The sequence below is a fragment of the Sarcophilus harrisii genome, chromosome 4, assembly GCF_902635505.1.
Source record: "Sarcophilus harrisii chromosome 4, mSarHar1.11, whole genome shotgun sequence".
NCBI classification, from domain to species: domain Eukaryota; kingdom Metazoa; phylum Chordata; class Mammalia; order Dasyuromorphia; family Dasyuridae; genus Sarcophilus; species Sarcophilus harrisii.
Window position 1 is genome coordinate 39,425,831 of NC_045429.1, and position 27,690 is coordinate 39,453,520.

The 27,690-nt window shown below is 38.8% G+C and overlaps 2 protein-coding genes across 3 annotated transcripts in view; both read left to right on the top strand.

Annotated features, from left to right (window-relative positions):
• COL24A1 (collagen type XXIV alpha 1 chain) overlaps window positions 1–7,467 on the top strand; it is a 357,598-nt gene extending 350,131 nt beyond the window's left edge. The window contains exons 60-61 of one of the 2 annotated variants that reach the window (XM_031969393.1): window positions 3,866–4,081; window positions 5,957–6,103. In XM_031969393.1, the coding sequence (XP_031825253.1) occupies window positions 3,866–4,081; window positions 5,957–6,103 (363 nt within the window). Of the gene's footprint in view, window positions 1–3,865; window positions 4,082–5,956 lie in introns of both variants that reach the window. The other variant, XM_031969394.1, reaches the window with a different exon arrangement.
• Window positions 7,468–21,489: 14,022 nt separating this feature from the next.
• Window positions 21,490–27,690, top strand: part of ZNHIT6 (zinc finger HIT-type containing 6) — a 58,318-nt gene continuing 52,117 nt past the window's right edge. Inside the window, exons 1-2 of the mRNA XM_023501704.2 lie at window positions 21,490–24,225; window positions 24,397–24,527. Of these exons, the coding sequence (XP_023357472.2) occupies window positions 21,505–24,225; window positions 24,397–24,527 (2,852 nt within the window). The 5' untranslated portion in view covers window positions 21,490–21,504. The remainder of the gene's footprint in view (window positions 24,226–24,396; window positions 24,528–27,690) is intronic.

The following is a 27,690-nucleotide window of genomic DNA, read 5'->3' on the forward strand; positions in this document are numbered from 1 at the left end:
TTTTGGGATGGTACTAAGTCAATGTAACAAAGGTAGTCTTATTCTTTCTTCTGACTTATCCATGTCACCCTACTCAATTCTCTGGAAGTGTAAGTCATCATGGAAAACAGGATAGAGTTCTCCAGTTTTTCGAGTGGTTTTAATAACATTTCTGAATGAGTACAACTGCTGTGGTTCCTTCGTCCTGCCCAGTCTTTAGATTCTCTTTATGTTGTCTTTACTTTGTTATCTGTTCCTATTTCTTTGCTCTCCTCTTCATGTCCTTCCCATTTTCTCCCTCCCGGCCCCCTCTCTCTGAAAATCCAAAATAATGACCAAGCAGAGACATAGAATGTTATTCAATTTTCCATCGTTGTCACACCTATTCAAACTCTTGTTCTTTCTCTAAAAGTGTCCCACCAAGACAACAAATCCTGTTTTTGTCCCTCATGGACAAAATTCTCCAAATCAAAGCTTGCCAAATGTTGGCTATTGTGCCTCCTCTGGCAGTAGACCTTAGTGGTCTTAATGCAAAGACATAATCATGCTTACTGCTTGTCAAAACATGCTTTGTAGAGGGGATTCAATAAATGTAATTTCACCAATTTTTAAGTGCTTTATATATAGTAGATATTTTTCTAGGTATTTGTGATAAAGGAGTTTGCATTCTGTTGGGAGAGGGGAAATGATCAGGCAAACATACAAGATATACACAAGGAAATGTCAAGAGAGAAAACAGAGCTTGACTGAGTTTTGGAAGTTCTGACATCTTATTTAATGATATGGAGAGGGATCTGCATGATCCAGCAAAAGAAACTAAGGGAGAATAGCCAAAAATACAGGGGATTTCTCAGAAAGAACTCCAAAGGGAACAATGTCACAGAAACTGAGAGGGGAGGGAGAGAGTATCTGGGAGGGGTGCCCTTAGTAATTGTGACAAAAATTCCAGAAAAGTCATTCTATAAGGCCTGAAAAGAGGTCATTGGATTTAGGAATCAAGATATCAAAGAATAAATAAAGTGATTCTTTGGCTGTACTCTCTCTCTTCTATACCAGAAAAAATGTTCCTCCAGTTTTTACTTTAAAATATTCAAGAAGGGGATGGAGGAACCCACCACTTCTTGACAAGACAACTATATCTGACCCTCAAGGTTCTGGGGGCACCTCTACAGGGTTGGGAGGGATTCTCTCATTGTTAATCAACAACGATTAGATTCCCAGTTTCAGTTAATACCAATTAGCTTTTACATAAAACTATTTACCGCAAAGATAGAGAATAAACAAAGGTATAAATATTTTTGCTAATACCTGGGACTTGGTTTTTACCTCTGCCATTTCAGTTAGGAAAGCAGACTCAACCTTAAGATAGATCTATATAACATTCGATCCCAAGATCAGATCAAAGGGATCCCAAGATCCCTGACAAAAGCTAGATGACTAATGGATAGCTCAGTCTTTGGCTCTACTACTGTTGGGGCTAGGAAAAGCAAGTGGTTCTGGACCTAATTTTTCTGTCTTCAGTTTTCATCAAACTCTTAGCATATACTCCAGTTCCCAAACCTCTGAGGGCTTATTTGCCTGACATTCTGGAGTACACAAGGTTTTAGCTCTCTGCATTTTCCTTTACCTCAAAGAAGGAAAAAATAATTTAGGACAGAAGCAATCTGCAGACCATGAACAGTAGGCTTCACTCCAGCCCCAATGGGGAGATGAAAGTCTAAGACCTCTCTCTTACTTTCTCCAACACTAATAAGTTTGAGAATAGCCAAAGACCAGTGTCTGCACCAGCTAGACAACCAATTAATTAATCGTTCTTTTCCTCAAATCACAGTTAGCAAATCAGACCCATCTACTGAACTTGCTCCAAATCAGAAGATTTCTGTGACATGTCATCACGCCTTTCTGGAGGCAGACTTGCAGCCTCTTCCATATGGGGGATTGCATCATCCTCACTCTATGCCCTTATAATAAATAGTGGAATCTGAAAGCTGAGTTTTTCAGCAGCCATACACCACATTCCGTACAATCAATAGCCAAAGCACTTCTCAAGTGCTTACTATGTGCCAGGCACTATACCAAGCACTGGGTTTACAAAGAAAGTTTGCCCTCAGGGAACTCATAATGGGAGGAACAGCATGCATACAACTATTTGCACACATGATCCATATGGAATTAATTGGCTGGTAGTCTCATTGGGGAGGCACTAAGCTTCTTGCAACAGGTTGGATATTAGCTGAGACTGGAAGGAAATCAGAGAAACCAAGAGGTGGAAAATAAGGAGAGAATCACAGGTATAAAGAATAGCTAGGGGAAATGCCCTGAGTGTTGTTAAAAAAAAAATTAAGTGCAGAGTGGGAAGATGGAGTGTTTATGTAAGAAACAGAAAGGAGGCAGAGTTATTGCATTGTAGAATATGTGGAGAGGAATAAAGTAGGGGAAAAAACTGGAAAGATAAAAAAGAGCCAGTTCTTCAAAAGCTCTAAACACAAAAAGGAATATCATACACTCAACAAATAATTGTCCAACTTCTGTTTAAAGACCTCCAAGGAAGGGAAATCATCCCTTCTTGAGGGAAATTATTCCATTAATTGATAGTTTTAGTTGTGAAGAAGTCATTCACATGGCATCAACCATTAACTCCCACCTGGATAGAGTGTATAATTGTTTACAGGTTTTTGTCATATTTGTCCAGTCATACCTGCTTCCTCCTTAACCTTCCTCGTACCCAGGTCCAGGCCTAGCTTCGCCACTAAATTGCCCCATACACCAGTCTATCAATTCATGTGAACAGTCTAATTGACACTTAGATTTTCTTACTTTGTCTAGTCTTTCCAACTAATTATCTCTATCTTCCCAAGTTATTAGATTCTTGTCATTCTTTTTAACCCTTTTATGAATCTACTTCTCTATTACTAGAAAGTAAATTCTGAAATAGTACTTGGGTCTGAAGATTATTCTTCAAAATTTTCTCAATTTCTCTCTCCCATATTTCAAACTGACCAAATTCTCTATTCCAAACCTCTCTAATTCATGTAGACAATTTTCTTTATTATTCTACTTAAGCTCTTCCTTATCTCATTTTTCTCCTACAGCCTTGTGTAATACAAACCAGAATCAGACCATTTATTGATAATGATGGAAAGATTGGTTTCAGTTAAATTTTGGAATCCCAAGCCAGAATGTAATTATGGATTGGTGTAGCTCAAGGGTATCAAAGTCAATTAGAAATGGAGATTATTTGTAGGTATATTAAGGATCCCTGAATTGACATATTATTGTTATCTATGTTTTCTTGCATTTTTATTTATTTTGTTAATTTCCCAATTATATTTTTATCTGCTTTTGGAGGGTAATTGGGAATGTTGTTGACCCCATATCTCTACCTGTTTGACACCTCTAGTCTTGGGAACCTCTAAGGCCTCTTCCAACTCTGAGATTCAGTGGTTCTTAGAAAAAAATTGCCTTGTATTTATTTTGTGTAAATTTTGTATAAATTTAAGATATTGAAGCTTAAAACTGAGTAAGACTTTTGGGACACCTTGTACATACATGATTTAATCAATTAGAATGAAAGTTCCTTGAGGGCAGGAACTGTTTCACTTTTGATTTTGGATTCATAGGAGCCCAGTACAGTACTTAGCGCTTGATTGAAGTGGGATTTAGAATTGAGGAAGGGGAAGAGATCTTAAGAGATCAGTAGCAAGTCAGAACTGCATTTGGCATATGAAAACATAATTACTTGAATATCAAATTATTCCTGTGAATTATAATCACATATTTCATAAAATTCCTGGAAGAGATATATCATATCTGCCATGTTTAGCCCCATTTGCTAACAAGACAAAAAAATCATCTCATAACATAAGTATTATTTTCATGAAATTAGTTGGAGTTCGGAATTGGGAAAGTCCAGATGAACTTCCTTCATTTGCTGAGCTCAGAAGCTACCCATACCATCACTATTCATTGTCTGAACACACCAATATGGACAACTCAAAGGACTAGTACCCCAAGATCGCCTATCAGTTTCAAGGGATGGAATGGCCAGATCTTTGAAGAAAACACGGTACTTGAACCAAAGGTGCTTACAGATGAATGCAAGGTAAGAAAGGAATGGAATGACATTTTCAAGTTATTCACATTACCCTGAAATAGGGTCAGTGATCAACTTTAAAAATTAATATGAACATGAGATGTATGAACATCTATTTCTTTTAGTTTAATTGTATTGTGAACAAAGGGAATTTATTTTTCTCTAGACTAGTAAAATCAGACTTTATTTATCAGTGTTCAAGTAAATGAAACAGTTCAATTCCATTCGATCCATAAATATTAAGCTCTTGCTTTGTTTAGGGAACTGCTTCAGGGAAACAATAAAAATAAATTGCATTGTACTTACCTTCAATGAGTTTTCATTCCAGTAAGGAAGTATTTCAGGCATGTGTTTTTCCTTATATTTAATGCAATTGACTTATAATCATAAACTTTTCAATTTCAATATATGGGAAAACATCCTAATAATTAGAATTTGCCAAAAATGGAATGGGTCACCTTAGAAAGAGTAAACTCCCCATTATTATAAGCCCTCAAATAAAGATTTGTGACAACCTTTCAAATAGGGATTGACTATAATTTATTGGAATGTAAATGATAAAATTTGAATTATAAAAACCTTACTTCATGTAGCATACAGTTTGTTTTGGTGGAAAATGCATAGGACTGAAAATCAGGGGTTCTGAATTCTATCCTGATTCTAATCAGTGGATAGTTGGACCTTAGTTTCTTCATTTGTCAAATGAGGTTTTATAATAAATGATCTCTAATTTCCCTTCCAGATCTAAAATCCCAAGTGTATCTTGTTCTTTCTCACTTCAATGATTTTGTTCCTATCATTCTAACCCTTCATCTGAAATGCTCTCCCTTATTGTGCTGCTCTCTGTTTGCTGAACTTGTATCTATTTATCTTACAAGATGCAGTCAAATCTACTTCATACCTGAAACATACTTGCCTTGGTCAATCCAATTAGAAATTATTTTTTTTTCCTACTTCTGACCTCTTTTAGGACTATCTCTCTATCTCATACAGACAAAATTTACCATTTACTAAAACCTTTATTATTGTTAATTATGGACATATTTTATCCTTCCTATTAAAAGTAAGTTCCTATATCTAACATTTATAGGACTACCTGCCATCTAGGGGAGAGGAGAGAGGGTAGAAGGAGAAAAGTTGAAACAGAAGTTTTTGCAAGGGTCAGTGTTGAAAAATTATCCATGCATATGTTTTGTATATAAAAAGCTATAATAAAAAAAAAAGTAAGTTCCTGAACGTCTGGAACCATTTCTTAAAATTCTTAGTAGCTACCATAAAACCTACACAGTTTATTGCATAAAGTTTTATTGAATGAATTAAATTAAACTTTGGAAATTAGCTTATCCTTTTCATTCTCTTCTGAGTTTAATTTCCCTGAATTATAATCACAGGTCATTTTATTATATTTGAGGTCCAGAGGAGTGTTTAATATAAAAATCAAGAGAAGGTAATGAACAAATTGGGGAACTATGGAAATGAATTCTTTTTAATATGAAATATGATACTGTGATTAATAAAGTCTATGATTATGATGACTTTGAGGTTTCCAAGGGATAGGAAGACGAAAGGAGTTAAATTTACTTGCAGTCAGGGAAGCTTTTCATCTTAAATAAAGAAATATCCCAGAGAAGTAGAGGTCTATGAACTACTCAATATGAGAAATGGAACAGACTCTTTCTCTCCAGCCAGCTCCATGATAACCAGTAAATAGGCATCAGAGCTGGTTGGAGTGTGAAGGTGAGAAGCAAAGAAAACAATGAAGATAGAAGGAGAAGTAGCAAGAGATCTCAGAGTTTCTACTTTGTGAATATAGAGGTCTCTTTCTGATGTTAATTATCAATGAAAAGTTGCATATGAAAAACATGTTTCTGTGTGTATTTACAGATTCAAGATGGCAGCTGGCATAAAGCAAAATTCCTTTTTCACACTCAGGACCCTAATCAACTCCCAGTGACTGAAGTACATAAACTTCCTCATCTCAAAACAGGACAGAAATACTACATTGAAAGCAGTTCTGTGTGTTTTCTCTAAGGACTCTGAATCAATTCAGGATTCAATCTGATTGATGGCCAGGGAATTGTTGCAAAAGGGAAAAAACATACAGATGAAGACCATCATTAAAAAAATTATGGGAAATGTGTGAAACAAAGCATTGGCTATAGTTTAAGAATCTCAGGAAGAAAAAGACTTCCTCCTAAGAAGGAGAAAAGGCATTTTTTTAAAATAAAAGGACTATGATATTGATAAATGATATTTAATTTTTTAAGAAATATATACTGATCAATGCTTTCTTGTAGAATTCCCTGGGACTGAAATTTATATCTGATTATGGAATTCTTCAGGGTCTCTTGTGTTCTTAACCTATTTGACAGCACTGTAAAAATAAATCCCCTACAGACAGCTGGAGACATATACTACCATGGAGCAATACTGGCTAATGCTCCCTAATGTGCAATAGTTTCTGTCTGAGAATAAATTAAGTCACCGTTCATTAAATCTTATTTTCCCCACCACTAAGCTGTATTCTGGTCCCTAGAGGGCATGTACATCTTAGGCAAGGGTACACTACCTCTTATGTGTTGCCTGTTTGTGTTGCAAGGTGCTCGTTCAAACCTAAGGTGCTTCTGGCTTTAGCATCAAGCATTTGGTTCCCACCATTGTTGTTGTCATTCTTTAAAGCTATGTGTACTGGTTACATCAAGATTTGTTTTGGTTGTTAGTACTTATTTTAATTTGTTTGGTCACATACTTTAAGAAAAACGTTATTTATATGAAATCCTTGTTCTTACTTTTTTTTTTATTATGGATGTGGACTAGACATTAGCACGTTGTATCTTGTGCAGGACAGTTTGGGGGAATTTCTTCATTTTGTTTTTATTTTTAAAACCATTGTAAAAAATACTTCAGAACAGCTACATACAGTAGTAGGTTTGGATTTATACTTTCTGAATTAGAGTACTATTTTAAACACCATGATCATCTGAGATGATGCTTTGTATATATGTTTTTGTAACTTTTGGAAATTGTTAATACAGCATATATTTTGAGTTGCTGCTGTTTTAAATTATAACCACCATAAATATTTTTGCATCCTAGAAATTCCATGTTTTTGTGGCATTCTTTGAGTCTGTTTCACTTTTTGTTCCTTTTGAGACTAAAAGAATTCACCTTTCCAGGCTTTAAAGCAATGTCTCAGAAAAGATGGGCTTTTACTATTCAAAACAGGTTTACAAAGCTCACTACCTTTCCTCGTTGCCAGAAAAACATTCATTTGGAGAACAAGAAAAAGATCGTCCTTTTCTGGATTTGGGAAAATGTGTTCTGATGTTATTAACATATGTTTGGCCACAGCAAGTCACATTTGCCCAAATATAATAAAAATGTTCTTCAAACAATTTTGTTGATGGGGTGTTTTCTTCCTTTGTTACCATGTCCTTTCCTGAGTATGTATTCCAAGCCCACTGACCATCTCTGAAACCTCACCTTAGCATGGAGATGATCTTCAGTTCCTAAAAACTATGCCATGGGACCCCAAGCTTTGACAAATCCTACTAAGCTAAAAAAGCTTTCAAGTAAAAGCTCTCCAATAAGCCTGTCATCAAAGGACCAATCATCCTAACCAAGATTGGAAGGCTCATCATGAAAAGGCTGGCCATCAGGTGATACATTATAGCTACGACTTATGAAATAATCTGCTGAAGTATGGAGAGGGCTCCATCTTTATTAGCAGCAGGAACACCTGTATTAATAATATATTAGTAGCAAAATACCTGGAGAAGATATATTCAATTAAAAAGGTCTGTTGTGTTGTGCATATGACTGGCAGAAATACAGCATCTATTCTTAGTCTTTGCACAAACAAGAGTATGACCAATGAAGTCACTAACCTTACTAAACAGAGAAATAATTTGGGGGGCAATTTTCAATCTCAATTCCAAGGGAGCATGGGGAGACTCTCCACTGGCTAGTAATCAAATAACTTCAGAAATACAATGAAAAGGAAATGACAGGTTTATTTTAAAATAAACTCTGGAAAGTGACTCTCCAAAGAAAGGATTAATCTTGTTTTAAGTTGAACTTGTAACATCAAAATGTCCATGGGGTTTTCTTGACAGAAATACTGGAGTGGTTTGCCATTTCTTTCTCCAGTGGATTAAGGCAGAATCATACATCTATTGAGTGTCCGAGGCAGAATTTGAATTTGTCTTCCTGACTCCAGACCTCACACTCCAGACCTCCAGACCGCACCTAAATGTCTCCTTACAAAGGTAGCAACGATAATAAGCCAATAAGTCAACAAGCATTTATTAAGACCTTGCTAGGTCCTAGACACTATACTAAATGAAAGAATATAAAAACTGAAAGGTAGTCCTTATTCCCAAGGACCTTACATTCTAATGGGGGAAGACAACACATAATAAGCAGCATTTTATAGCAACTTTTCAACCTTTCAAGGGAGTGATCAGAACAGAAGAAGTGGGAATCAAATAGAGGAGGAACATTCATGGGTGGCCATGTGCCATTCAACTGACAGGAATTGTTATCAGGTGGAAAGATAATCAGTGGGAATGCAGGAAAAAGGAGGTAACCATACAGACCTTTTCATAATTATTTTCAGACCAGTTTGTTCCAAACTGGGAGCAGTTAGCTTACAGAAGGGAGGTTAGCTTACAGAAGGGAGGTTAGCTTACAGCAAGTATTATTACTGTTACTGATCAAAGCCACCAGAAATCAAGAGGGGATTTTCACTGGCTTTTCCAACGGTGATTAAGGCCAACTGTTCCTTCACTTCAACAAGTAACTCAAAAGTGAGTCCTAAATATGAGATGCAAGGTTGACATACATATATATACCAGAATATATGTATTATGTATTATGGGATAGAGCATTTATTAAATGCTTATTTTATTCTGGGCACTATACTAAGTTCTGGAGGTAAAGCTGAAGAAGATAGGCAAACGTTTCAACTATTGAACAATGAATGCAATCATGGAGATGGTAGACCAGTGATCAGGGACAAGGAGATCTGTAGAAGAAAGAGCAAGTATATATTGTTGGTGGTATCTTAAGGCAATTAGCTGGGACAATAAGATAATTTTTTTGTTTGGAAGTGAATTTTGATGATAACTGTATACTTCCTGATGCCAATTTTGCTACAGATGATCGTGTGAAGGGCTATAAAAATCCAAATCCTAGAGAGAATTTTAATGTCATTTTCAATGACTTGGATTGATGGTTTTGCACAAAACAAAAGATGGATACTATTTTAAGCTTTATAGAACTTGCAGCTTTCTTTTACCTTTTCCTCACTTACTACTTGGTTTATTAAAAGAATCCAATAGGGAATGATTGATTTGTTGTTACTTGGAGAAACTTCTGAAATGATGATGAATTTATTGTATGTTCAGTTTCTCTCTTCTTTTCTATTGCCCTGTTCTACAGGTGGTATGGTTCATTTCCAAATTTTTGTTTGTTTTCTCTGATTTGAACTTAGGGAGATGAATCTTCCTGAATCAACACCTGGCACTTTATCCACTATGACCACAGAGCTGCCCCATTCTCAAAGACCACGATCTCATAGTTTCTCAAAATCAACTCCTCTGACTTCTTCACTCCACTTCAGACACACCCTGGATTTCATCAACATACAAATATTCCATCTCCTATTCAAGAATTCTAACATTCTTCTCTCTGACCACAGCCTTCCATCACACAGTCTTTCAATATACAGCATGCTTCCAACACTTTTCCTTTGTTCTCACCTTAATCCTCAGTCCTTCTACCCCTCAGAACATTTTCAGGTCAGCATCCCCACCCCAGATTATTTTCCTAATTCCTTTTAAGGCCTTAAACTCTGACATTATCCTCAATTATCCTACTTACATCTTGTTTGTTTTTAACTGACAGCATATTGTCTTCCCTACTCGACTATGAGCTCCTTGAGAGGAGAAACTGTTTTGTTTTTATTTGTATGACCACTGGCATTACAATACCTGGTACATAGTGGGCCTTTAGTAAATTCTTGCTGAATAACCGACTGTGTGAAAAGTTCAGGTTGAGTTCTTTCAGTACATACCAGAAACCCAAGCTATCATATCTTAAGTCAGGCTTTTTAAACTTTTTCTACTTGTAATCCCTTTTCATTCAAGAAATTTTTATGTGATTCAAGGTATATAAAATAGGTATACTAATCAAAGATTTATTGATAGTAAATCATAATTTCTCCCACATTCTCCCACTTATACAATCCCATATGGAGTCAAAACCCACAGTTTAAGATTTGCCTTAGGTGATGGGAATAGACAACCAATAGATGTTTCTAATCAATTTCCTATTATTGTTCTGTAAGAAACAATCAGCAGGATGATTTCAGAGAGGCCTGAAGAGACTGACATGAACTGATGCTGAGTGAAATGAGCAGAACCAGAAGATCATTATACACGTAGCAACAAAATCATACGATGATCAATTCTGATGAACGTGGCTTTCTTCAACAATGAGATGATTCAGGTCAGTTCCAAATGGTCTTGTGATGGAAAGAGCCATCTGCACCCAGAGAAAGAATAGTGGGAACTGATATGGATCACAACATAGTATTTTCATCTTTTTTGTTGTTGTTTGTTTGCATTTTGTTTTCTTTATCATTTTTTCCTTTTGCGATCTGATTCTGAACTCAACATTCTTTTTTCTTTCTTTCTTTTTTTTTCCTGAGACAATTGGAGTTAAATGACTTGCCTAAGGTCACACATCTAGGAAATGATGTTCCCTAATTCCAATTTGGTTGATGAATTCTCCACGCCTGAATCTCAAGACATTGGTCTCTAACTTCTCTTCCCTTCTTTGTATTGTCACAACTTCATTCTTAAGACCTTCCTCTTCCGCCTAGGATCACCTTTCCTTTAGAATTTTCAGACAAAGCAGACTATTTATCCTTTCTCTGAATTATTAGAAAAATGCTTTCCTAAAATCCAGGGAATATGTCAGACTATACCCAACATCCTTTTTCTTCCTAATAAAAAATTTTAAGTGGTCATTTCCTACATCCCTACCCAAAGATCCCCTCATTTATATTTCTATAAATAATTCCCCTTATTGCTAATAATGTAATCCAGAATAGAGTTTCCTCTTGTTTATTCTTCCACTTTATTTCCCTCCAGCTGATTCCTGGGTATCTTCATTTGAGTATCTTAAGGTAACTCTCCTCACCCATCCCTTTCTATCTTCCATATATTTTTGATTAAGATTAACCTTTCTAAAACCATATTTCAGTAATACCAAGTCTCATCTTTATTAATGAGATTAAATTTTCCATTTTCAGCAGGATTTCTAGTTCATTTTGCTTGTTGTGATGCATTTTTGTATAGACATCTAATGCCAAAATTTTTATTATGGACCTTATCTCCAATTTTGCCCGTCATAAGGATGCTCTCTAAATTTACTCCCATAGAGAGAAGCTAGCAACATCTTCACTTTAGGATTCTAGAAGTACTTCTGAGGTCCTGGCCTGTCTTTCTCTTAAGATCAGTGTGTCTAGCCACAGTTCCAATGTAGTACCCCACATTCACTGTTAACTACTAATATCTAGTGGGCTAGTTCTATTTAGTTAAAAATTCATTTTTACAAAGGGATATTTACTTCAAAAATATAGCAAGAACAGAAATGTAAACATTCCCCTTTAGGGACATAATCTCCCCTATATCATTTTAGTCTCTGGGGATAATGAGCTCTGACTAAATGCATATTCTACATAACATTGGTACCCCAAAATTCATCTGTAAATGCAGTATTACTGGGGATAAGTCCTCATCTAAGTTAACATTATGATGAATCCCAAAGGTAACATTCATCATGGATTGGCTATAGATCCAGAATAGACTTGACTCCCAGGCTTTGAGTAGCTCACTCTTTAAAAATTTTAAAAACTCTTTAAAAACTCACAAAGTCATAGAAGCTAGATTAATCTCCTTCATCACAAACAAAACAAACAAGCAAAAAACCCCGCTAATCAAAACATTGAAGTTTTTATTGATGGGTTCATATTTCACCTCAGAAAGAAAGGATCCAATACCTTTCACTGAATGTGAATGACCCAGTAGAAGTCATGTTAAGTGAAGGGACGGAACCAAGAAGAGAAAACTAGGTCAAAAAAGGCCCCCTAAGTTCTGTCTCCACTACTTCTGTCAATCAAAGAAACCATTATCTACTACATGTATAGCAGACTAGAATCGGTTATATAAAATGTCTATGCATACTTTAAATATCTGTGAGGCGCTTTTATTATATATACCCAACCTCTGGCACATGAAGAATTGCATCAGTAGCAGCGTTTGATACTTGCTCATAAGGCCAGTTCCATTCTATTTTCTAAGAATGCTTGGGAATCTTGCCATCTATTTTTCTTTGTAGCTGCTCCCAGATATATTTATCTTGATGGATAGATATGAAAATCCTCTTAAATTTAAATATCTTTTGATTAGATTTATAAGACTCCAAGTTCAATTTACTTTCTTATCAGTGCTACCAGTTCATTATTCACCACCCAGATAGATGGTTACCTTTCTTATACCATTCCAAATTAACATACCACACCTTATTAATCAGTTATTCATTACTCAAATGTGGCTCCTATCTTATCTCCAGCAAATGTCTGGGTGCTTCCACTGCTAGATTATGAAATCTAATATGTTTATAAGTAAAGGTAGTAAGAATAGTTTTTTTTTTTTTTTTTAATGAAACAGAGCTGCTTTAGAGCCAATACATCTGAATCTGAATCCAAATTGGTGTACCTCTTGGGCAACTTAATTTCCAAATTTGAGATTCAATTTTCTTATCTATAAAATGGAAGTGGGAGGAAGAAGGTAGATAAAACTAGATGGTGTTGAAAGTCCCTTCTAAATATGAACTTATACTATAATATTTATGGAGTCTAACAAATGAGAGCAAAGAATTCCTTAGACTGAATCACAAAAATTTAGTTTCTCTTGGAGGAGGCAAAATATTTTTTCCGTGAGTATGAGCATCCAGAGAATGTAAGAAATCAAAGACCAGAGAGATCACTAATCCCACTGAAAAAGTATAATAAAATGGCAGATCTTGATGTCCTTTCCTTATCCTGGCATGAATGTCCAAGTCTCTCTCTCCCTCCCGAGACCCACAATGTTCAGCATTTGCAAATAAGAAACAAGTGCATGTTTAGTGTGCAATGTAGTGCATTTCTGTGAAAGAACCAAGTGTAACTTTTTCCCCCTGACCTTATAGGTAGTTGGCTCTAAATAGGTGTGATGAAGTTGTTGTCACCTAGAGCTGGGTACATAGTTATGCAATCTGTGTGCTTTGGATTCAAAGCTTTTATGTGACTCAGGGTGGTAGTAGAAAAACGGCGCCATTATTAATACCTCAAGGGGCCAGAAATTTATGGCCAAGTTGAGCTGGCACCCTGGCGGGGCCCTCAAGTCTACTCAAAAGTATAAAAAATAATTCCAGTAACAATCCATTAAAAATTATTTTGTTGGTGTACATATTTGGACTGGTTCATATCTGGCATGTAAGAAAAAGGTGTCCCTTTTTTTTTCTTTATAAAAGTAAACTCTAAGAGATCCGTTTTGTGAAGAATTTCCTTTATGAATGAAGCAAAAATGAATTTCTATCAATGCAAGAGTAAAAAGTTTCTTGCACCTCTATGGATTTGACAATCGATAGGAATGTTAATGTTTCCCAATATTTATTGTTAATATGGATTAGTCAACAAACTAAAATTAGAACATAAGGTTTTTCAAATAAAAGTGATAAATCAAATAGTCTTAAAATTACACATTTACTATATTATGATAAGAGTATGTTTTCATCATATGGTCAAAGAGAATGCAATTACTTACAGCTTCATTTTTAAATGAGTATTAACTTTTTTTCCTCCTATATTGTCAAAACAAGATGGAGAAACAAATGCAAACACTGCATAGGAAATTCAGATTTTATGTCATCCTGGGTGTTTTCCACAGTTTCTAATTTGACCTTTAGAATAAGCCATGGTGGAAAATATAATACTAGTGGTGAAAGGTTCAAATATAGTCTTCTTCAGAATGAAAAATATGTTATATTGCATTCTGTAGTGGTTCAATATTAGAAACATAATTTGATCAACTAGAATGATGCTCAAGAAGATGTTTTTGCACATCAACCTCACTTGCCAATTACTTGCCAATTAGATTGCTACAGCCTTCCACAAGTGCTCCAGAACTTTACCCTTTGCTCTGTAACTTCATCCTTTAGATTACTAAATCTTATCATTTGCCCTCTTAATGGGCATATTCTGAATCTGAATTCTGTTCTTTGTAATCTCCCTTTCTAAGTCCCTTCTTGAGAAAGATTATCTTGCTTATTTTTTAATATTCCCAGCATATCATATAGTACTTTGTCCAAAGCAAGTTATTAGTAAATGCCTTTTCTTTCATTCATTTGTGGGATCATAGAATTTAGAACTGGAATGGATCTTAAAAATCATGTTATCTAACTCATTTTATATCTGAGGTAGCTGAGGTCCATAGAAATTATACATTTAGGAATGCACAGAACTGGGATTCTCCCCATTTGTATGACTCTGAAGACCATGTCTTTCCCTCCTTACATTATACTTCTTTCCCTTGAGTCAGTCAAAATGCTTGAATTCATTGTGGTTTCTATTCATTGCCACTCCATCTCCATTGATCAGAAAACAAGAGAAGTATGATTAGAGAGCCATTCTTGTAAGAAAATTCTGAGTGTCTGCTAGCTTGATATGAGCCAAAGGCACATGATGGCAGCCAAAAAAACTAATTCAAAGGAGACTTTTGGCAAGATGGCTAAATAACGTGTCGTGGTTAAGTCCAGATCCCATCATCACTTCAAAGCAGTGAGAAATAAGCTATATAAAGTAAAAGAACAACAACAGGGAAAAAGACAGAAATATAAATAATTCATGGCAAGGAAAACCTCATGGAAAAACCACCAAAGAGTTTGAAAGAATTGAGTAAACAAAGAGGAAGCTGCAAAACAAGAACTAAATTATATTGATTTTTTTTAAGTAAGGAAAAATCCCCAGAAGAGAGATTACAATTGTAAAAGCAACATTCTAAACAATCAGAAAGAGCTCCAAAGTTATTTAGAAGTCAAATAAAATAATTTAAGGAAAGAACGAGCATATCAAGATGACTGAAGTAGTACAGAGAATGCATTCACTTGCAATAAAATTTCTCCAAACTAATAATAATAATAATAGCTAATATTTATGTAACCTTTATTTGTGTGCCAGGCACTATGGTAGGTGCTTTACAAATATTATTTCATTTGATCCTCACAACAAGCCAGAGAGGTAGGTACTATTATGATCATTATTTTGCAGATGAGGAAACTGAACCAAAAGAAGGGCACCCATCTAAAGAAGTATCTGAGACAGGAATAGAAATCTTTCTAATTCCAGCCCCAGTGCTCTATCCACTAAGCCATATTATTGTCAGATCTAAAAATCACCAAATTAAATCCTGAGGGAGAAATCTGAGAAAAGTCACAGTGAGTCATTTTTCCAGCCCACATAGGTTCAGAGAGACAGGCAGAGAGGTCTTAGGACAGTAAGAGTGAGATCTGTACCAAGAGACCCAAATTCGACCAGGGCTTGGCACCAAAGCAAGATCAGGTCCCAGATCCCTACTTGTGACCTCATGTAAGATGTGGGAACAAGTATCAAGTGCCAGCTTTTTTAGTCAGTATTCAGTTCTGGATGTACCAGTGGTGCTTTCCAAGGGCAAGAAGTAATTCCAAGTCTTAGTACTGAGTTTGGAAAAAATTCAGATGAAAATAGTATCTGCATGGTTCTGATCCCAGGATCAGAGAAAGTTCTTGGTTTCATTTTGTAGCCCAGTCTGAAACCTGCAGAGGAATAACCAGTATTCCCAAATCAGAGAGAAGTCCACAGTTCTTTTGCTTCAAATGTGCTGAGCTTCCAAGCTGATTGATGAGGGTCAAGACCAGAAGAGGTCTACTGAGATTTCCAAGAAGGCAAGCTCCCAGGCTTCAAAGATAGATCAGGATTAAGGAGAATTCAGGAGCATCCCAAAAGTTTGGGAGTAGAACCTGAAAAAATAGAATCAAGAAGGATAAAGAGGTGATTGGAAAAACAGTCAAGGTAAGAAAAACAATGTGGAATAATTAGAATGTTTGTGTTCATTGTTAAGAGAGATAGGTGGAATACACTGGTGAAAAGGGCAGGGATGCCAGTAGGTAAGAGACTAAAAGGGAAGCTGGTGTGTCTGTGGCATTCTTGAAACAACTGCAGAACATTGAGTGAGATTTTGGATATGTTAAATTTAACATGACTACTGGACATGCAATTGGAGATATCTGAAAGGCTGTTAAAGATGGGAGACTAGAAGTCAGTAGAGAGTTTGGAGTACGATAGACTTGAGAATCATCAACATAGAAATGGTAATGGTAGCTAATGAGCTCACCAAGTAAAGTTGTATAGAGGGGAAGAAAAATTTAAAAAGAGGAACCAGGACAGAACTTTGTGAGACACAATTAACCCATGATCTGGATAAGAGTCCAGAAAAGGAGACAGAGAAGGAGTAGTCTGATACGTAGATGGAGAACCATCGGAGCAGTGTCCTCAAATCCTAGAAAATAAGGGGAAAAAGGGTAATTAATAGTATCAAAGACTACAGAGGAGAGGTAGAGGAGAATAAAGCATTTGTAAGTAGAGAACAGTCTCATAGAATCCAATCATCAGTATTTCTAGCTAGCAAAGACAATACAAATGGAAAATAAGCTGGATCTTAAACTGATTATAATCTTTTGCCATTCCATTTTCATTTAGGCTTTAGTACTTCTAAACCTATTTTCCATCTTCCTTGTATCTCTAGTATCTACATTTCCTTGACTGTCACCTCTGCTATAGCTTCACTCTCTATCCTTCTCCAATCTCACCCACAATTCCGTGATGAAACAATTTAACTCTACACTATACTTTCAAATCCCCTGGCCCATTCCTACTACTAATCACACCATGTCAATCCCTGATCTTGAATTACTCGTACTCTTTGGAGATAGTTCCAAATCGCTCTCCAGAATGATTGGATCAGTTCACAACTCCACCAAGGAATACATGTGTCCTAGTTTTCCCACAACCCGTCCAACATTTATCATTATCTTTTCCTGTCATATTAATCAATCTGAGAGGTGTGGGGTGGTATCTCAGAATTATTTTAATTTGAATTTCTCTAATCAATAGTGATTTAGAGCATTTTTTCATATGATTATTGATGACTTTAATTTCATCATCTGAAAATTGTCTGTTCATATCCTTTCATTATTTCTCAATTGGGGAATGATCTGTAGTCTTATAAATTTGACAGAGTTCTTTATATATTTTAGAAATGAGGCCTTTTTCAGAAACACTGGCTATAAAATTTTTTTCTCCAACTTTGTACTTTCCTTTTAATTTTGTTGTTGTAAAACCTTCTTAATTTAATGTAATCAAAGTTAACCATTTTGCATTTCATAATTTTCTCTAGACCTGCTAAACAAAATTGAAGAAAGCTATGAAACTATCAAAAACAAATGCATGTTATTTAATCTCAACAATATCCTCATTGCTAGAAGACAATATTTCTTAATCTTTTCTTTTTGGTTTTCTCTCCCATTCACTACAGTGGCAATTTCAAACTTTCTCCTTTCTCTTCTAGCTTCCTATAGCAAACTATCCCTATTCTCTAAACTGAGAATCTCAATTCATGGGTCCCTAACAAAATTGAGGCCATCTACCACCATCTCTACTTTTTCTAATCTTCAATTTCTCTCAATGTATTGGCTCTTTCCCTACTTGTCTACACATTCATGTCTATCATTTCCACACTAGCAATCATTTCTATATTTGTCCTTGATTTCTATTTTTAACTAGACTTGTCTTAGTCAAGTTTGTATTTGATATTGGAATGAAATGAAATACCTCTGAGCCATTTAATTCTTAACAAAAAGAAATATATGTAGCCACAACAAGAGAAGGATCAAGGTTAGTGATGCAATAAGGACAACTAAGCAATTCAGCTCCTTCCTAGAGATGTCCATCTTGTTCCACCAGCCAAGGATAACAGCATGCCTGACTGAGCTCCTCATGGTTCTTTTCAGTAGAATAACCATTATCTATTAATTGTTCCTCATGCCAAATGGCTTCAGATACAAAGAAATTCCCAGATGATAATTAAAAAAAAAAAAAAGACACAAATCTTAGAACCCAAAGTTGTGATTAATTTAAGAACTGGAGACATGACCAAAAATACAAATGATTCCATTTAATTCAATTCAATAGATACTAATTAAGAGTCAACTATTGTAAAATACTATAAGCTACTGACATATCAAAAAATGCCTTCAAAAAGCTTTTAATCTTTTAGGTGATTTGAGGAGGAAAAGAGCAATTATTGAGGGATTTTGTAGAAGGAAAATTAGGTAGTAGTACTGTTGATGTTCTGGGTATTGGACCCCAAAAGTATATTAGGGTTATAGGCTGGTATCACAGGGGTTTCAAAAGAATTTGTAGGTATACATTTCAGATTTTATTATGCTGCTAAAACCGAGTTAAATTCCAAGAGAAGTTAGCTGACTAACCCCCAAAGGAGTTAGCTATAACATGGGAAAAGATGCCATGTGGCAGGAATATGCCATTGACTGGACTTTAGTGAATTGGTGCCGTAAACTAAGTCTTTTTATGGAAATATAATCTTGGGGATTTGACATCATAACTTGGTTTTCTGATTGGATACAGTAACTGTGAGTTATGATTTCTACCAAATCCGTTCACCTGAATTGAGGTGATAATCAAAAATCCACTTAAACCAAAAGGTCTACTTAAGAACAAAAGTTTCTCTCCAGGCTGAAATGATGCTAACAATGCTCCTGCCTGCTTGGGGAGTAGCCAGGCTTCCTGATTGTTTACAGTGATTCAGGCTTTCTCTGCTAAAGCCCACCTGGTTACCCCACGACCACTACCTGAGCTCTTTGGAGGTGATATCTGAGTTGGACATTGACTGAAGCCAAGAATGCTAGGAAGTTGAGCTCAGGAAAAGATGCATTTCATGCCTAAGGGTTGTGTGTTGTTTTCCTTTGTTCTGTAAAAGGACCAAAATGACATCAGTATGTTTGAGTCAAGTGTGTCCCACTGTGGCTGATCAGACCAATATGAGCTCAGAGTGCTCTGCCGCTACCTATGTAAAAGCATAGAATTGGAATATAGAGTTTGGGTAGCATTTTGGCTGGCATATGAACAGCTAAATCACAATGGATAGAGGAGGAAAATCATCTTCCTAGATTCAAATCTGCCCTCAGACACTTAACTAAGCTATGGGCAAGTCCCTTAACCCAGTCTGCCTTGATTTCCTGACCTGTAAAATGATCTGGAAATGGCAAACCACTCCAGTATCTCTACCAAGAAACCCCCAAAAGAGGTCACTTAGAATCAGACATGACTAAAAAAAATAAAAAAATAAAATAAAAAAAATAAAAATAAAAAAAACAAAAAAATAAAAATAAAAAAATAAAAAAATAAAAAAATAAAAAAATAAAAAAATAAAAAAAAACAAAAAAAAACAAACAAAAAAAAAACAAAACAAAAAAAAAGAAAAAAAAAGAAAAAAAAGAAAAAAAAAAACAAGAAAAAAGAATCAGACATGACTGAAAATGACTGAATAACAATTGGCAGGAATATAGAGTATGTGAAGAGTAATAATAAATAAGTCTGGAAAAAATAGACAAGCAGATGGTGCAGGGTTTCAAATGATCTCTAGACAGCAGAAAGCCACTGAAAACTGAGTAATCTGTGCTCTAGCAAAAGTATTTTGGTAGCTGCGCGGCTGATAGATTAGGGTGGGAAGAGATAGGAAACAGGAAGAGCAGTAGGACCAATCCAGATGAGAAGTGATGAAGGTGTGAACTAGGGTGATGGTTTGTGAGGGAGAGAATGGAATGGATAAAGTTTGGCAATTTATTGGATAAAGGGAGAGTAGGAACGGGAGGATTGTGCCATCCTGAACAGAAATTCCAAACAAGAGAATTTCCAAGAAAAGGTGGAGTTAAAGTGAGAGCAGAGAAGGAGAGAATGAGCTCTGCTTTGGACGTTTTAAGTTTGAGATAACAACGTAAGGTTCAGGTGTAAATGTTTAACAGGCACCTTGCAGTTCAGTATTGAAGCGCAGCAAGTTATATACACATACATTTTGGGATCAACCCGTGTAGAGATAATTATTTTAAAATTTTAAGCATTTGTCCGGAAGGGCTGAATGATGAATGAATGAAAAGGCACTTAAGTTAAGCACTTACTAGGTGCCGAGGACAGTGCTAAGTACTGAGAAACAAGTCCTAATTGGAGGAGTGTAACAGTATGGGGAAGGGGCGGGGCGAACTGTATAGTTGGAAGTTATTGGGAATGACCCCATTGGGGGGAGGAGAGAGTGGAATTGACCGACCCTAGTTCCAGACCCAGAGGGGAAGGGAAAGCGTTACTCCCGGAGGAGTCTAGGTGGTCCCAGAAACCCTATGGGGAGGATGCTGATCTGTTGATTGACACATGTGATGTGGCCCCGGGGGCGGGGCCCGAGATACAGGTGAGGAGGGGACAAGACCCGGGACTTGACTGACAAAGGAGGCTCCTCCCCTCCCCGCCCCCGCAGGAGGAGCGGCGTGACTTGATTTGATGACGGCTTGCTGGGGGGGGGGGGAGTTAGAAGGGATAGGGAAGTAGATCGGAAGTGGTCAAAGGGACCCGGGTCCGAGCGGGAGTTGGTGACAATCTGCTCTTCGGAGCCCGAGGTTCCAGGAGCAGATCCGATTTGGGGGAGGGAGAGGAAGAGGCCTAAGGCAGCATCTGGGGGGAGGAGCCAGTTCCGAGTTTTAATTAGCTTTTGCTAAGTACTAAGCTAAGAATCTGGGTCCGACAAATTCAGAACAGGCCGCGGGGTGCGTGGAGAAGCCCGAGCAAAGCGTCCGAGGGACGGAAAAAGCCCAGGGACCCGGGGCGGAGCCAGACGCCTGAAGCACCAATCAGAAGGAAGTCACGCCCCCAAGGTGGTTCTCGCCGTCGCGAAGGCTTCTGTTGACTAGGAAACCGCGCGTGCAGCCGTTCTCGTGCTGGGAAAAGGTCGTAAAGCGGGGGCTACCGCGGCTCGGGCGGTGAGTGCGGTTTACGGCGGGCGGCTGGAACGCGTGGAGGCCCGTGGCCCGCGGCATCACGTGGTTCGCAGCGCGCGGTTTAGGGGCTCAGTCACTCTCCCGCACTAGGGACTCTGGGCCGTTCCGGGAGGAGGAGGCCGCCCGGGGCGAGGGGAAGCAGCGCGGGGCCTAGCGGGCGGGCGCGGGGGCGGGGCCCGAGGCGGGAGCAGAAGCCGGGGCGGGGCGGGGCGGAACGCGAAGCCATGGCTGAAGCGCGGGGCGCCGATGACGGGCCCGGGGCCCAGGGGATGGGGCTGGAGGTGAAACTGGAGCCCGAAGGGGCGGGCTTGGAGGTGAAGCTGGAGCTGGCGGGGGGCGTGGAGGCGAAGCTCGAATGGGACGGGCTGCAGATCAAGGTGGAGGTGATGGAGGAGCCCGCGGAGGGGGCTCAGGCGGCCCCAGGGCTGCAGCGGGCACTGACGGACCGAGGAGAGGTGAAGCAGGAAGCAATAGACGCAGTCGAGGTGAAGCAGGAGTTGTTAGACGGAGTCGAGGTGAAGCAGGAATTAATAGACGAAGTAGACGTGAAGCAAGAAATAATAGAGGGAGTAGAGGTGAAGCAGGAATTGATGGATGGAACAGAAGTGAAGCAGGAATTGGGGGACGAACAAGAAGTGAAGCAGGAAATGATGGATGAACAAGAAGTGAAGCAGGAGTTTGCAGAGGGAGTGGAGGTGAAGGAGGAGCTTCTAGATGGAATAGACTTAAAGGAGGAACTTGTAGATGGCGAAGACGTGGAGGAGGAACGTATGCGTGGAGTAGACGTGAAGGAAGAACTTGTAGATGGAGTAGAGATGAAGGAGGAGTTTGTGGATGGAGTAGAGATGGAGGAGGAGTTTGTGGATGGAGTAGAGATGGAGGAGGAACTTGTAGGTGGAGAAGATGAGGAACTTGTAGGTGGAGAAGAAGATGGGGAGCAGGGACTTGTAGAGCAGGGATTTGTAGATGATGTGGAGCAAGAATTTGTTGATGAAGAATATGGGGAGGAGGAATTTGTAGATGGAGAATATGGGGAGGAGGAATTTGTAGATGGAGAATATGAGGAACAGGAACTTATAGATGGAGGAGATGGGGAGGAGGAATTTGTAGTTGCAGAAGATGGGGAACAGGTACTTGTACATGGAGGAGATGGGGAGCAGGAACTTGTAGAAGGAGAATATGTGGAGCAGGAACTTGTAGATGGAGAACATGGGGAGCAGGAATTTGCAGTAGGAGTAGATGGGGAGCAGGAACTTGTAGAAGGAGAAGATGGAGAGCAAGAATTTATAGATGGAGGAGATGGGGAGCAAGTGTTTATAGATGGAGAAGACGGGGAGCAGGAATTTGGAGATGGAGATGGGGAGCAGGGACTTGGAGAAGACGCAGGGCAAGAATTTATAGAAGATGAGCAGGAATTTGTAGATGGAGAAGATGGGGAGCAGGAACTTGTAGATGGAGAATATGTGGTGCAGGAACTTGTAGGAGGAGAAGATGGGGATCAGGAACTTGTAGGTGGAGAATATGTGGAGCAAGAACTTGTAGAAGGTGAAGATGGGGATCAGGAACTTGTAGATGGAGAAGATGTGGAGCAGGAATTTGTAGGTGGAGAAGATGGGGAGCAAGAATTTGTAGATGGAGAACATGTGGAGCAGGAATTTGTAGGTGGAGAAGATGGGGAGCAAGAATTTGTAGATGGAGAACATGTGGAGCAGGAACTTGTAGATGGGGAATATGTGGAGCAGGAACTTGTAGATGATGAATATGTGGAGCAGGAACTTGTAGATGGGGAAGATGATCAGGAAGAACTTATAGATGGAGAAGATGGGCAGGAGGAACTTGTAGATGGGGAATATGTGGAGCAGCAACTTGTAGGTGGAGAATATGTGGAGCAGGAACTTATAGAAGGAGAATATGTGGAGCAGGAACTTGTAGATGGAGAATATGTGCAGCAGGAACTTGTAGATGGAGAATATGTAGAGCAGCAATTTGTAGCTGGGGAAGGTGGGGAGGAGGAACTTGTAGCTGGGGAAGATGGACAGCAGGAACTTGTAGATGGAGAACATGTGGAGCAGGAACTTGTAGAAGGAGAAGACGGGGAGCAGGAACTTGTAGATGGAGAATATGTGGAGCAAGAACTTGTAGATGGAGAATATGTGCAGCAGGAACTTGTAGATGGAGAATATGTGCAGCAGGAACTTGTAGATGGAGAATATGTGCAGCAGGAACTTGTAGATGGAGAATATGTGCAGCAGGAACTTGTAGATGGAGAATATGTGGAGCAACAACTTGTAGATGGAGAAGATGGGGAGCAGGAACTTGTAAATGGAGAATATGTGGAGCAGCAACTTGTAGATGGAGAAGATGGGGAGCAGGAACTTGTAAATGGAGAATATGTGGAGCAGCAACTTGTAGATGGAGAAGATGGGGAGGAGGAACTTGTAGATGGAGAAGGCAGGGAGCAGGAACTTTTAGATAGAATAGACATGAAAGAGGAGTTTTTAGATGGGCTGGAGGCGATGGAAGAGGTGGTGGGAAGACTACAAATGAAAAAGGAGATGCCAGACTGGTCGGAGGAGGGTATCTCACTGTTGAGTGGAGGGGAGGGGATGGTGGGAGAAATTGGAATGGAGGGAGTGATAGAAGAAATGAGTGTGAAGGAAGAAGGCATGGGTGAAACGGAAGTGAAAGAGGAAGAGATGTTAGGGGGATTAGAAGTAAAAGAAGAAATGATGGAAGGGGAGAAAATTGGGGAAGAGGAGGAAATCATATTAGAGGGGATGAATGTCAAGGAGGAGATGGTGGGGAAAATGGAGTTGAAGGAGGAGGAGGAAGTTAATATGGAGGTGGAGGAAGTGAATGTGAAGGAAAATGAATTTGAAGTGAAGAAAAAGGAAAATGGAATGGAATTGAAGACAGAAGTGGATGGAATGGAGATGAAGAAAGAGGTAGGTAGGATAACGAGGATAAGGAAGAAAAGTGGGTGGAATGAAGATGAAAGAAGAAATGGGTGGAGAGGGAGAGTGGAGGAGATCCTGAAGTCGGAGAATTGATTGGGTTTTGGAGAAGTGAGGAAAGGGTTGAGTGGACGAGGACTGAATGAAATGATGTATGTACAGGAAGTGAAGGAAAAAGTGATACGTGGGCAAGAGGTGAAGGAAGAAGAAATGACTGGAGCAAAGCTGACAGAGGAACAGGAGCCACCGAGAAGGCCTCAGGTGGGCAGCAAGCGGAAGCTGGCCATGTCAAGGTAGGATGAGGATGAAATCGGGGAGTAGGGGGGTGATGATGGAGGGGGGAGAAGAGAGAGTCTGAAGGTTCTTTGGGGTGGATAGATAGGAAGAGAATTGGAATCAAAAGCACCCCAGGGTTCTTGATGAAGCTCCAACTGTGTCGTTGGGCTCAGTAGCAATATTTGATAACAGTTGATCAGTGGAGTTTGGCAAAAAACAGGAATGTGATGTTGGAGGACCAGGTTAGAAAGTAAGTCAGAGTAGGTCTTGGGGGTTGGAGATCTTGAGGCCAAATGAAGTAATTAAATTTTGTTTCCTGTTAACTTTTGTCTTGTAGAGAGAGGTGAATAATCTGTCGTCATGACCTATCTTAATTTTAGATAAAAATATACCTAAATTTCTACATAGGTTTTATTTACATTTATCATCTTTGATTATAACTTAATTTAGAAGGCAAGCAACTACAGTAGATACCAGTCCTGAACCTGGAATCAGGAAGCCCCGAGTTCAAATCTAGCCTCAGATACTTAGCTGTATGGTCCTGAACAAGGCATGTAATATCTTGTAAGAAGCATCTTCACAGGTTTATCATTAGTAATAGAGCTTGCTCCCATTGTCCCTTGAGCAAAGCTATTACCCTTGCTGCCCCAGCAGGGTATCCCTATGTTACCGGAACCAGGTTAAATTGTAATTGGGAGGGGTAGCCAAATGGCACAGTGGATAGAGCACTGACTTGGAAGTCAGGAGGACCCAAGTTTAGATCCTACATCAGACACTTAAAGTTTGCTGGGTGTGAGACCCTGGGCAAGTCACTTCACTCCAATTGTTTTACCCAAAAAAAAAGTGATGGTAAAATGTTTCACAAAATAAATTTAAAAATACAATATAAAATAAATGATGCCAGTTTGTGATTTTCTAAATCAGTACGTAGCTCACAGGCTACATTTCTATTTGAATTTGACACCACTGCCTTAGAAAATGGAATAAGCAGCAGCAACTAGTGAAAATAGTAAAGAGGCAAAGTCTTAGACTCGATCTTAGGAAAAACTTTTAACAAATGGGCTGTCTGCCTCTGGAGGTACTGGTAGCTTGCCCTTCAGTGGAAGTTTTTGCTTAAATTTGTATGATCTTAATGAGAATGTTGGAGTAAGGACACCTTTCAGCATAGATAAACAAAGTCCCAAATCTGAATTTTTTTATGATTTGCACAGACCCTAGAGTGGGTGTGTGTGACTTGTCTGAAGACCAGCCTGACTAATCCAGATCTGGCCAGAGGCTTATTCCTTAGGTTGGCCACAAGGTGATAAATGCTGTAGCTACAGCAATTTCAGAGGCCATTGACTAAGTTGTAGAAGAGTTGTGATGAAATTACAAATACTGGAAGTAATGAGATCTTGTCATGCAATGAAACAGGAAACCAAAAGGCAGTGATTCTCGAGGTGGAAATGGGGGAAGGAATCTTATTGTCTAGAACATAGGTGGCTCATCTGTCGACATCACAGAAACCTAGAAATACATTTGAAGATATTTGGTCAGGGATTGGAATGGAGAAGGAAGTATTGATCTTTCCTAAATTAAAAACAATGTTACTGTTACATTCTTAATTTAGCTTCCAGTCCGCCAGCTACCACTGCTAGTCTTCTTGGTCAATAGTTTTTCTATAGAGAAAAGATGAATTTAGAAGACATTTTTTTTCTCACCATAGGAGGTTTGATCTATATTTATTTGTAACTGGACTTGTAGATGAGCTAGTCATTCTATGTGGTGCTAGAAGACTACCAAATACCTGACAGAATGATAATTGAAAGGATTATCTGGTTTCCTTAATAAACTTGAATAGAGGATAGAAAAATGAGTGGAAAATTTTCCCTAGTCCACATTAACCAGTAATTGTATTGTTCTTCTTGTTATTAGAGAATTTCCTGCAAGTGTTGTAACTTGGTTGCCAAATCTACTCTCCTTTCTCAGTCTTCTTCCTTGACTGTTGATCACCCTCTTCTCCTTGATATTCTCTTCTCTGTAGCTTTTTGTGACACTCCTAATGCTGCTCCTTTACCCATTTTTCTGGATATTCATCCAGGTCGTGCTCATTAACCAGAAGTGCCCCCAAGCCTCTGTCCTGAGCCCTCTTCGTCTATACGATTTCACGGGTAATCTTAACTTGTGTGAAGTCAGCCATTATCTCTAAATGCAGCGTTCTCAGATCTGTTTGCCCTGTCCTAACCTCTCTCTTGACTTCCATTATATGGGACTCCAACTGCTTATTGGGCTTTTTGTAGACAACTCTAACTTGTCCAAAACCAAACTCATTTTTCCCTCCAAATCCTTCTCCCCTCCTAATTAACTTTCCTGTGACTGCCAAGGTGCCATCATCCTCCCAAGTGTCTAGGCTAGAAACCTAAGTGTCATTCTTGACCCCTTTCCCCCCCATATCCAATCAGTTGTTATTCCCATTTTTTTCTGCTTTGGTGACCTCTTATAGCCTCCCCTCTGACACTCTCGTTTCTTTGGTGGCCCTGCCTCAAGTTGTTCCCCACACCAGTCCATTTTCAGCTTAAAAGGATTTTCCTCAAGTTCAGGTCTAGCCATGATATACCTCCTTCCATATACTCCAGTAGTTTCCTGTCACCTTCAGGAAATGGAAAACATCCTCTTTGACTCGGACAACTCTGTGTAACCTGCCCTCAGTCTTCTTAGGCCTTCTCCCCACTTAATGCGTAAAGCCTCCTTGCTTTGCCTTGGTCAAGACACTATCTCCTGACCCAAGCATTTTCACCGGCTCACTGTCTCCCTCCTCATCTGCCCCCCGGCACCCCTCAGGTCCCAGCTGAGTTCTGCTTTTATGAGGAGACTCCCAGTCCTCCTTACTCTTAGTCTTTTCCCTCCAAGATTGTGCTCAAGGTATCTTGTACCGTTTTATTTGGCCATAGTTGCCTGCATGTTGACTCCTCTCAAGCTGTGAGTGCCTTGAGAATGAGTACTGTCTTTTGTGGAAGCACCATCACAGCACGTTACTTTTCACTGAATAGGGGATTGATAAACAGTAGCTGACCAGCCAAAGAGGAAACCCCCTGGAACTGAAGCGCTCTCCTGTGCTGGCTCTAGGGACAGCTCCTGCGAGGAGCTTAGAGTCTAGGTGGGAGGGGAGCTGGAGTGAAGAAAGGTGGTAATATGGAGAGT